Source organism: Rattus norvegicus, chromosome 1 (genome assembly GCF_036323735.1).
Source record: "Rattus norvegicus strain BN/NHsdMcwi chromosome 1, GRCr8, whole genome shotgun sequence".
In the NCBI taxonomy this organism is placed as follows: Eukaryota; Metazoa; Chordata; class Mammalia; order Rodentia; family Muridae; genus Rattus; species Rattus norvegicus.
Genome location: NC_086019.1, coordinates 213,590,464 through 213,600,608, shown reverse-complemented (window position 1 = coordinate 213,600,608; position 10,145 = coordinate 213,590,464). Strand labels below are relative to the sequence as shown.

The following is a 10,145-nucleotide window of genomic DNA, read 5'->3' as shown; positions in this document are numbered from 1 at the left end:
ACAGGTTTGTACCACCCCACCTGGTTTGTGTACTGCTGGGAATCAAACCTGACCTCGTGCATGCTTGGCAAATACTACTAACTCCCTGCATCTTCATCCCTGATGCTGTTTTTAAACTTTCTCTAAAGACAATGCCTCCTGTATCGCAGGCTGGCTCAGAATTCTTTATGTAGCTGGGGATGTCCTTGAACTTCTGATCTTCCCACCTCCACAGTGTTGACATTATAGGCACGGGACCAACACACCATTTTTATTACGTTTAAGTAACTTTCTCAGCAGTGATATTGGTGATCATGTTCCGGCTCGATGGTGGTTAGAACCTGAGAGCTAGACTGGGAACTCACTAAGCATCAGATATAATTGGCGTCAACACCATGATGATCTTCCTTTGCATTTATCTGAATAAATGCAAGGCAAGCTGGCCTAAGACAGGTATGAAATCACTCGACTCCATAGCCTAACTTAGGTTTGACTTCCTCCAAATTTCAGCATCTTTAGGTTAGAGAATATCTCCTGGGCACTAGTAGACCTGTCCCAAGAGACATTTGTTTAACCAAAGGTGAGCTGGATGCTGCAGACCACAAGATGGAAGGGGTCCACATAGCTCAGGGCTATGTGGTATGGGTGTCACAGAGCGCACCCACCAAGAGAAGGAACTTACTCAAGATCATGCAGCTAGCCAAGAAGTGAAAGAAATAAGATTCAAATCCGGGTTGTCGCTCTGAACCCCTAGGCTCTTCCCACAACAACTACCCAAAGTGTGCCATGACAACAGATGTCAGTATGGTGCTGGCAAGAACCCTTCTAGGCACGTGCACTCATACTTGCTTGACCTGTCACCTTGGCTGGAACTGCCTTCAGTCTTTCAGAAACAAATTTTGCCAAACTAGACCCTCGATTTGAGCCTCGGAAGTGACGTTATCACGTTGTCACCCAGGAGACAGGACCAAATGAGAAGCCCCGCCCTGAGAGTGCGGCAGCGGGTTTTGGAAGGTCCAATGAGAGCGGGCAGCGTGTCCCGCCCTGTAGCGACGAAGACGCGCCTGCGCAGAAGTGACAGCACGAGCGGGATTGGCTCCGGGGGCGCGGCGAGGAGGTGAGCGGGGGGCCACAGCCCAGGCTGGGGGATCCGGGTGCAGGAGGGCAGCCTGGAGCAGGCTTGCCTGAAGCGGGCCGGAGTCCGCGTGCCAGGGAGCGACAGCAAACGAGGGAATTGGGGCTGGGGTCGGGAGTCTGGCAATGCCGCAGGGGGCGGGCTCTCACGCCGTACGGGGCGGAGCTCTGGGGCTCGGGGCGGGACGCGGAACAGCGGTGGGAGGGACAACGGAGTCAGTGCGAGCGAAGGGCAGAACCCAGTGGCCCATAGCTGGATTAGGAGGTGTGGGGGGCGGGGTCTGGAATTTAGAGGAGGAGCTGGAGCAGGTGGAAGGTGGAGCCTTGGGCTCAGAGACAGAGGGCGTGAGATCCCAGGCGTTGGGGGTGGGACTTCAGCCAGGGAGTGGCGTGGCTCCTGTGCAGGAGACGAAGTCTAACATTTCTGAGGGCGTGGCCACAGGTGAGGGGGCGGAGCTGCACGCCTTAAAGGGTGGGGCCAAAGAGCCTTGCGGAGAGCTAAGCGTGAGCTATGGCCCAGGGCGTCCACGCGGGGGCGGCCTCCGTGGTGGCCGCGCCTGGGGTCGCGGTAGACCAAGAACTCCCCCTGGAGAGGTTGTGTGGGTGGAGCGGGCTCGGCGTCCCGCTGACTCTGAGCCAGTCTGGGTTCCTCGGAGGCCCCCAAGAGCTCAGAGTTGGGGAGGTGCCCCTGGTGGAGGAGGCACGGGGCCAGACTGGGGGGTGCCTCCGGAGGACCGGGGCTCCTCAGAGCCACCTAGTGGAGATGTGTGGGTGCCTCGCGGCCGGCCACCTGCAGCAGCCGCAGAGGTGTGGGTGTGCTGGACTGGGAGCAGCTGGGTGTGGCGGGAATGGGGTCGTCCCGTCGGGACAAATCCTGTCCAGTCAGATAGGGTTTGGACTTTGCGTAAAGGGGCTAGCGGAAACTGAAGAACGGCGATGGGGACTGGGAGGAAGAGGTCAGGTAGTGAGCAAAAGGAGGGGGTCCTGGCTGCTGTGGCCTCCCCTGACCCCCTCCCCTCGCTGCTGGGGTCCTCGGCCAAGTCCCCTTCTCACTGGACTGGTAAGTGTGGCCACAGAGCCCAGGGGAGCGGGTGGTGACCCAGGACAGTGGGATTCCTCAGAAACAGGCAAAATGTAATGGGGAGTTGGCGTCCTCCTGATACAGACTGAAGTTCCATGACCCCACCCGCCAGTTTTTTGGTTGGGGGTGGGGTGGCCTGTGCCTACAGAGACATGAGGCTGAGCTGGATCCTGACAGTACTGTCCATTTGCCTGAGTGCCCTGGTCACAGCCACAGGGGCCGAAGGCAAGCGGAAGCTGCAGATTGGAGTGAAGAAACGTGTGGATCACTGTCCCATCAAGTCTAGAAAGGGAGATGTCTTACACATGCATTACACGGTAAGTGTCAGAGTGGAGGAGCCTCTGGGGCTTTGACAGTTTTTCAGGACCAGAAAGGACTTTGGAATCTCTTTTTTTCCCCAACTAGATAGATAACCTTGAACACATCCCCCTTTGAACGCTAAACTCCTTCCCACGATCCTATCTTGCTCTTGAGTTTACTCATCAGCTAGGTATCAACATGCAAATTACCATACTCGAACTACCCAATGCATTATGACCACCAGTGCTGTGGTGGCTGCCTTAATGGGGAGAAGGGTTGTGGAGCAGGGTGGAAGGGAGCAAGGTGAAAGGGTTGTGGAATGGCCAACTCTCCTTACTGGTTTTCCCATGGTCTCACAGGGAAAGCTAGAAGATGGGACGGAGTTTGACAGCAGCCTACCACAGAACCAGCCCTTTGTTTTCTCCCTTGGCACTGGCCAGGTCATCAAGGGCTGGGACCAGGGGCTACTGGGGTGAGTCTAGTCTGGGGCACATGTTGCAGTGATCCAGGAAGTACGCTGTGGGAAGAAAGGCTGGGCTGGGGGCAGGGAGTTGGATGCTTCACATGCTGAGCATGCATCATCCTGCAGGATGTGTGAAGGGGAAAAGCGGAAGCTAGTGATCCCGTCTGAGCTGGGTAAGAGGCCCCAGGGTTGGGTGGTCCTGGGGAGGGGGCTGAGACATGCCTAAGAAGAGTTAAAGCTACAGAGGCATCACTGGTCCCCACTCTGTCGGGTCACTGTAGCAATTGCCACCTTCATGGCTGGCTTGCGTTCACTAGCTGAGCTGGTGACAATTGTAGATTACTCAGCCTGGTCCTCTGCCAGACCTTTGGTGTCCCCCACCCCCACTCCCCACCCCTGCTGCCCTATCCTTTAAGTGGGCTAGAAGGAAGCCTGGCCACAACTCTGTGTCTTTTGTGTTTTTTGACAGGGTATGGAGAGCGGGGAGCCCCCCCAAAGATACCAGGTAAAACCCTTAACACCCTCAGCCCATCACTCTCCCAGAGTCCCAGGTCCCAGTCTGATGACATTTCTCCCTCCAGGTGGAGCAACCCTGGTGTTTGAGGTGGAACTGCTCAAGATTGAGAGACGTTCAGAACTGTAGCAGGCTGCAGAGGGGTAGGAGGCCCCTATCAGGGACCAGACTGTTTAAAAACAAACAAAAAAACCTTTAAAACCCCAAGAGTGAGTCTGTGTTTCTTTGTGGATCCTAAGAGATTTAGCTTCAGTGTTGGGAGTAGGGCACTGGTCTAATGTGAATGGGTCCCCAAGTTGAATCTCCAACATGGGGGGAAGGGAAAACAAAACCTGCTTCAATTTCATTTTTCCTTCCCTAATAATTGCAGAGCCTTGAGGCCTAGCCTCAACAGCCTAGAGACCCTTGCCCAGTGTGGATAAAAAACTCTGAAGACTGTTGGTAGCAACACTGCTCCCCAGCCACTTGGAATAGCGATCTGGGAATCAGCATGAGTTATCACTATGGCTACATGGCCTCCAAGAAGGCCCATGGTCACTTGGGAAGTAGTAGCTGGGCTGGTGACAATTGTAGAGCAGTGTGTCCCCCGTAAAAGACCAGCCAAGCCTGGTAGCTGCTCCAAAGGCTGTATCCTAGCTTTATTTTCAAAGGGCCTGCGCCGCAGAGTCAATATAAAAACACAAAAAGTCCCATCAGTTTAATAACAATAAAAAACCCCAAAATGGAAAACTGAGGGCGAGGGAACAGCCCCTAGGCGGGGCACAGGGATCCCTGCCCATGGCACCAGGCCTGGCTGCAGGGTCCCCCAGTATTGCTGTTGCTACTAGGTTGGGGGGCAGCGATTGTCCTGTGGGAGCCATGGTCATCTGAGTCAGGACCCTTACTTCTTCTGGGGTGTGCTCAGCTTCTGCATGCCCCGGATCTTGTCCAGCAGGCCAGAGATGAAGGCCTAGATAGGAGGGGGGCATTAGAGAGGCCAGGATCTAAGGGGTTAAGCCGCCACACATACATACTCACCCTAAGGTCAAGGAAAACGACTTACCTCAGTGGGTTTGTAACAGTCAACTAGCAGCTCCTGGTAAGGGAGAACAACACAGTACACTGAATTCTTGAGGACCTGCTCACTGTTCACCTACACCCTCCCAAGGGACTGAGGCCACTTAGGAACATAGCTAAGTTAAGTTGCATGAGCCTCATTTTTCCAGAGGCAGATGACCCAGACCAAAGAAGGTATGCCATAGGGCCAAGCATCCCCAATGGGCAGTGTCTCCAGGCAGCCCTCCACTAGATGACCTCAGCTTACCTTGACTCTAGCAGCCCGAGTATCATCACTTTCCATGTCCAAGAGTTCATCCACATCGATCTCCAGCTCTGGGATCTCCTCCTCCTGGGGTAGGGGTAGGAAGAAGCATAGACAAGTGCCTCAGCCAGGAGAGGAGGGTGTGGAGGACTGCCTGCCTGACTCAAAACCAGAGTGGCCCTCCTTGCCCAGCAAAGACAGCTGCTCTGGGAAGGAAAACAGATCAGGTCTGTGCCAAGGCAAACTGCCCAAAGAGGGGGAACTTCCTGTCCCTGCCAGTGGGCACCAGGGGCGCCAGACAGACAGGGCTGGGGACCTTGGGCTTTGAACCTAGCAGATGTGCCTTCTCAGCATCCGGGACCTCTAGCTCACCAGAGCACTAGTGGGGCCAGCTGTCCCAATTCATCACAGCCCCTCCCCTCCCCCAAACACCTGTCACGGCTTCCTGGGAGGGAGGAGGAAGTGAGGGTGAGGGGTCAGTGTGAAAGACCCATGCTTGATAAAGGGGAAACAAAGAGCCCATGCTTTGAGGAGAAAGGGGTACACCCCCCTCTCCAAGGGTACAGCTATCACACTTGGAGCCAGCTGCATTCCAGGGCTGGGCTAGGGTAGGCATCCCAGGGCTGGCCCACTCCTCCACCCTACCCCTGGGGGCCTGAGTCACCATCTGAACAAGCAAGGAGTATGGGGTGGAGAACCAGAGCCGGGAAAGCTGGTTAACCTGTCTCTACAGACAGAATGGCAAGCTAGCCCACTAGAACTACTCAGATCGTTTCTAACACTTGAAACAGTTACATTAGTACTTTTCAACTAGTGTCGATGCTAGCTACCCCAGACTAGACTAGATTAGACCTTTCACTGTCAGCCCAAGCTAGACCCCTGCCTCCGGTCCCAGGTGAAGCTATCTATTTCTTCTAGATTTGGGGAGGACACTATGCTTAACCTGGAGCAGAACCACGAAGGACACAAGGTCCCGAGCAGTGGAGAAAGTGACTTAGGTCAGGCAAAAAAAAAAAAAAAAAAAAAAAAAAAAAAAAGCGCACACTGGGAGCGGCGAGTGTAAGACCGGTGGTTTGGCAGCAGAGCTCCCACTGACTCTGGTGACAAACCGACTTAGGTCCGATTTTAGGGTATCCGCGAGGGGTGGGGAGCGCACCTGGCAGTCGTAGAGTCGCGTGAGCTGTTCTAAAATCCACTCCTCCAGGTTGAGGCGCTTCCGCAGCTCCTTGCGGTCGTACTTGACGGTGACCTTCCCTTGCCGTCTCACCGGGCCATCATCATCCGCGCCCCCCGGGCCTTCGCCTGCGGCCCCAGGGGGACTCTGGAAGTAGACTCGGGGCCCTGTGCTGCCACTACCCGGTCCGGGGGCCGGGGCAGCCAACGCCGCGCCCCCCGCGGGGCCGCTATCCGCCATGGCGGCCGCCGGGGCCACGTGCGCGCTCGGGCCCCTCCCTGCGCCGCCGCCTCCCGGACGCCCGCCGGCTGGCTCCGGGCCGCTGGCTCCGGTTAGCTCGCCGGCTCCGCTCCGCGCAGCTCCGCGGCGAGGGCGGCGGCGGGGGCGCCCGGGGGCAGCTGCAGCATGCGGAGCCCCCGGGCTTGGCCTGGCCGCGCCCCGCCCCCTCCCCACCGATCCGCCCGCCCTTTGTCCCCCGCGGCCGCCGCCCGAGCCGCCGCCGCCGCCGCTTTCTCTGTCTTGCTCTCTTCTCCCGCCCCCCGACCACACCCCCTTAAAGGGCCAGCCCCACTTCAGCCCCCCTCTTCCCCAACCCCGCCTCCTGAAAGGGGATAGGGGAGGATCTATTTTGCAGGGTTCGGGGCTCTGTCCGGTCTCCTTTAACTTAACCTCTGGCTTCAAACCTAGACTTCTATGTGTCGGATGCCTGGATCTGCACGCCTGCTAGGACCACAGTCCTCTTCTGACCCTGTCTCATTCTGTCACTGAGGCAGAAACAGACGGTCTATGCATGAGGCCGAGTGGGCTCAGATCCAGTGAGGAACGTGCGAGACCCTTGGTCAGCCACAGACGAGAGAACTTCCGCGCGCGGGTCGACACGTGGACAGGGCTTCCGGAGATCGGAGGTGCAAAGGGGTCTAGGCACTGCCCAGGTGCCAGGATGCCCTACTAGGTCCGATCTCACGCCCCTGGAGGAAGAGCTCGGGGTAGGGGAGTGTAGAGTTGTCCGTTTGTCTTACAATAGCCAGGACTGGGACGACCACCGCCCACCGGCTGAGATGGCGGCGCGCGTGGTGTTGTGGGCAATGTAGTCCGCGGCTCATTGATGCTGCCCCTCCCAGCTGCAGAACCCACAGTGATGCGCAAACTTGTTTGGGGCGCGCCCCTCTGAGCTGGCTGGGTTGTGTTGGGTGAGGCTCTGTTCGCCCCGCGGCTTGAGCGTGTGCAAAGGAGGAAAACTCGGGTGCAAAGAGCTAGCATCTGGGGAAGCCAAAACTCAGGGTAATAAAGGTAATAATAGCAGTATACCCCAAATGAGCGTTTATCGGGACTCCTGCCTGTTCAGCTGTGGGGACAGCAAGCTAGTTCTCCCAGTAACTTCTCTATCCTTCACACTTTAGGAAGCCACGTTCCATTCTTCCTTCATTCTGTCTGCACTGTTAAATTGTTTCATCAATTCGTTTGTCTTTCTGCTAGACAGCGAATTTTGGTGGTCGAGAGTTCAGAGGACTTTGCTGATACCCAAACTTGGATCAGTATGCTCTTTGTCAAATCTACTGCCTTTAGGAAACTTGGATCCGTACAGAACACTAGTTCCTAAAACTCTCAGACTTAGGCAAACAACTCTCCATCCGATTGGTTAAACAAACGACTGTATTTAAAAAAAAAAAGTAAAAAAACCCATGGACTTCCTCTGAAGGCTGTGGGTAACATTAAACAGGAAAACCTGTGGAAACTTCAGTTGTGGCAGCACATAGTTAAGTCACAGGAATATATATAGAGGGGGAGTTGGGATTTTGAGCCCGGGCTGTGTGAACACACCCCCACCCATCCACCCCCACCCTCCACCAACCCTACATATACACACACACTAAGTCTCTACCAGTCTCTTGCCACCCACTCCATCTCATACTACCCAACGAGGTTGTATAGTACTTTCTGGATGTCTCTATGGCTCTTCAGTTTTAAACAGTCTCAAGATTATGGGACAGCAGGTCTAGCAGTCTCTGAGCAGGTGGGTTTCAGAGAGAGATGAGTTTAGTCCAGGGTCCCACAGATGTTACTACATCCAAACTCAAACCCAGGACTTTAGGCTCCTCCTTTATGCTCCTTTTTTTTTTTTAATGTTGTGTGTTATGAATTTATGTTATGACCATTTTATAACTCCCTGGAACTGGAGTTAACACATATTTGTGAGCCAACATATGGGTGCTTGGAATCAAACCTGGGTCCTCGGCAAGAGCAAGTGTTCTTGACTGCTGAAGCATCTCTCCAGCCCCCTGGATGCTATTCTTTGGAGAGAAGTCACAACGTTTAGGGATGTAGGTCAGGGGTAGCTCATTTGCCCAGCATGTGCAAGGGTTTGATACCCAGCAGTGTAAAGAAGTGTGTCTGGGGGCTGGAGAGATGGCTCTGCTGTTAAGAGCACTGACTGCTTTTTGGCTCTTTTTGAACCCCAGCATTGGTTTATACCTTGAAGGAATGGTTCCTAGTGCCCAACGGACACTTTGAGAGTGGAGCCCATAACTCTGAAGACTCTCAACCCTGCCTGTGCCCTCAAGATGATGACAGTGAACACTGCCTTTTCTGGCCCTTGGCGTCACATTTGATATGAAAGTCTCCAGGTCATATGCCAGGTCCTTTCAGAGACATGGCCATCCTGCTTTTCCCTCTGGCTACCTCCTGTGTCACCCCTAAGGCATCCTTGTTTTCCTGGGGCTGGTCACTCTGTCTTGCTCCTCCCAATGACCATTCACAGTGAGGAGAAGATGGGTATGCTGTCCTACAGTTTCTTTGGAACCTGGGCCGCCCAAACAGAACCCTAACTTTGGAGCACAAGGGGTTGAATTCAAGTCCTGACTCTGCTCAGGAAGTGGGCAAATCACTCCTGTCCAAGGCATGTCTTCCAGAAGGCAGAGGATCCTGACCTCCCTGTGACCCCGGACCTCAGGCTCTGGAGCCTTTATCCTGCTCTGCTCACCCACCAGTCCTCCTATGATGGGAGTGTGCCTAGCCTCTCATGCAGCTTCCCAGGGTAATGTGGCCCCCTCTCACCAGAGTGCAACTAAGGATGCTTGCTGCACCTCCCTGAAGCAGAGGCCCTGGGGAGGGACCCATGGGCCCAAACCAATCCCTTAACCAAGGGTAGAGGCCGGAAAAGCTGCCTTCATTCCCCCCATTACTGCATGCCGAGAAACTATTACCGTTCCAGGGCTGGAAGAAAGCATCTAAGGAGGAAGAAGGAGCCTAATGGGGGGCTGCCTGGCCTCAAGAGATTAGTGGTGGGGGAAGAAAAGGGCCTGGCCCAACAAACAGCTTCCATTCTGTTTTTCTAGGACCTGCTTCCAGAAGCTTCTGGGAGGGTCCAGTTATCCTGACCTTAGTGTTGGTGTGCAGGATCCCCTGTGCCAGAGTTGACCCATGCCCTTTCTTTTCTCTTTCCCCTTTGACATTCCCACAGGTTTCTTTCCTACCTATCACATTACTTACAGAGGAGTGTGTGTTTATTCCGCTGTGATAACTAGCTCCCAGACAAGGGAGTCCTGGATTTGAAAGCAAGCCTGTGGGTACAGAGGCCAATTTCTACCCTTAATGGTTCTGTTCTCTGGAGAAGATTGGTGGTACTTGGAGCTCTGAAGGGGTATTTTTTTTAAATAGCTCTTGTGAAAGAAGAGGAAGAGGAGAGAGAGGAAAAGGAGGAAGAGGAAGAAGAGGAGAAGGAGGAAGAGGAGGAGGAGGAGGAGGAGGAGGAGGATCATAGGCCTGTACCTTTCTCCCCCCTTTTTTTCTCCTACAGAGTAGGGAGCAGGGGCAGGAAGTCAGAATGATGGGTGAAATCCTCTCAGGAAGCTGTGTGACCTTGGGCAAGTCACTTCCCCTCTCTGGGCCTCAAGTGGAGATAATAATCATACCACTGCACAAGGCCACAGCCAAAGACAACTAGATTCATTAAGTTTGCCGCCATTATGATGGCGATTTGGAGAACAGCCAGTGCCAGTCAGGGCTCCTCTTGAGGCTGAGAGCCTGGGGCAAAGACGCCGGCAGGGAAGCTCCTCCTTAGCTGACCCTCCTCCCCCAGAGCCAGCTCCAACTCTTTCTGGGTTTCTAGGTGACTTGGCTGGCCCCTCTGGATGAGTTCTACTTTAAACCTGCTGCTGCTGCCTCCTCTGTATTGGGGGGGCTCCCACAGGGGCCCCCAGG

General features: G+C 54.8%; 3 protein-coding genes across 5 annotated transcripts; 2 read left to right on the top strand and 1 right to left on the bottom strand.

Moving 5' to 3' along the window:
• Positions 1-1,002: 1,002 nt before the first annotated feature.
• Fkbp2 (FKBP prolyl isomerase 2) lies at positions 1,003-3,678 on the top strand. 2 transcript variants are annotated; one of them, NM_001134428.1, is made up of 6 exons: positions 1,003-1,096; positions 2,343-2,511; positions 2,854-2,966; positions 3,084-3,130; positions 3,427-3,462; positions 3,539-3,678. In NM_001134428.1, the coding sequence occupies exons 2-6, from the start codon at positions 2,347-2,349 to the stop codon at positions 3,598-3,600; spliced, it is 423 nt and encodes a 140-aa protein (NP_001127900.1). In that variant the 5' UTR covers positions 1,003-1,096; positions 2,343-2,346; the 3' UTR covers positions 3,601-3,678. The 2 variants fall into 2 exon arrangements, with proteins under 2 accessions (NP_001127900.1, NP_001127901.1); NM_001134429.1 differs by having other exon boundaries at positions 2,307-2,511.
• Positions 1,050-3,678, top strand: Fkbp2l1 (FKBP prolyl isomerase 2 like 1). 2 transcript variants are annotated; one of them, NM_001401779.2, is made up of 6 exons: positions 1,050-2,173; positions 2,343-2,511; positions 2,854-2,966; positions 3,084-3,130; positions 3,427-3,462; positions 3,539-3,678. In NM_001401779.2, the coding sequence occupies exon 1, from the start codon at positions 1,240-1,242 to the stop codon at positions 2,038-2,040; it is 801 nt and encodes a 266-aa protein (NP_001388708.1). In that variant the 5' UTR covers positions 1,050-1,239; the 3' UTR covers positions 2,041-2,173; positions 2,343-2,511; positions 2,854-2,966; positions 3,084-3,130; positions 3,427-3,462; positions 3,539-3,678. The 2 variants fall into 2 exon arrangements, with proteins under 2 accessions (NP_001388708.1, XP_063125449.1); XM_063269379.1 differs by lacking the exons at positions 2,854-2,966; positions 3,084-3,130; positions 3,427-3,462; positions 3,539-3,678 and having other exon boundaries at positions 1,062-2,173; positions 2,279-2,511.
• Positions 3,679-4,081: 403 nt separating this feature from the next.
• On the bottom strand, positions 4,082-6,193 carry Ppp1r14b (protein phosphatase 1, regulatory (inhibitor) subunit 14B). The gene is made up of 4 exons (NM_172045.1): positions 5,928-6,193; positions 4,775-4,858; positions 4,514-4,546; positions 4,082-4,420 (listed from the first exon to the last, which is right to left on the bottom strand). Exons 1-4 carry the CDS (start codon positions 6,183-6,185, stop codon positions 4,352-4,354), a joined length of 444 nt encoding a protein of 147 aa, NP_742042.1. The 5' UTR covers positions 6,186-6,193; the 3' UTR covers positions 4,082-4,351.
• Positions 6,194-10,145: the final 3,952 nt, after the last annotated feature.

What these genes read in the sequence shown, in the direction of transcription:
- Ppp1r14b (NM_172045.1), bottom strand. Translation starts at nt 6,185, where the DNA reads ATGGCGGATAGCGGCCCCGCGGGGGGCGCGGCGTTGGCTGCCCCGGCC. An exon ending in CTCGGGCTGCTAGAGTCAAG is followed by an intron (nt 4,547 to 4,774) that starts GTAAGCTGAGGT and finishes CTCCCTTACCAG; the next exon opens with GAGCTGCTAGTTGACTGTTA. An exon ending in ACTGTTACAAACCCACTGAG is followed by an intron (nt 4,421 to 4,513) that starts GTAAGTCGTTTT and finishes CCTCCTATCTAG; the next exon opens with GCCTTCATCTCTGGCCTGCT.
- Fkbp2 (NM_001134428.1), top strand. Translation starts at nt 2,347, where the DNA reads ATGAGGCTGAGCTGGATCCTGACAGTACTGTCCATTTGCCTGAGTGCC. An exon ending in TCTTACACATGCATTACACG is followed by an intron (nt 2,512 to 2,853) that starts GTAAGTGTCAGA and finishes ATGGTCTCACAG; the next exon opens with GGAAAGCTAGAAGATGGGAC. An exon ending in TGGGACCAGGGGCTACTGGG is followed by an intron (nt 2,967 to 3,083) that starts GTGAGTCTAGTC and finishes ATCATCCTGCAG; the next exon opens with GATGTGTGAAGGGGAAAAGC.
- Fkbp2l1 (NM_001401779.2), top strand. Translation starts at nt 1,240, where the DNA reads ATGCCGCAGGGGGCGGGCTCTCACGCCGTACGGGGCGGAGCTCTGGGG.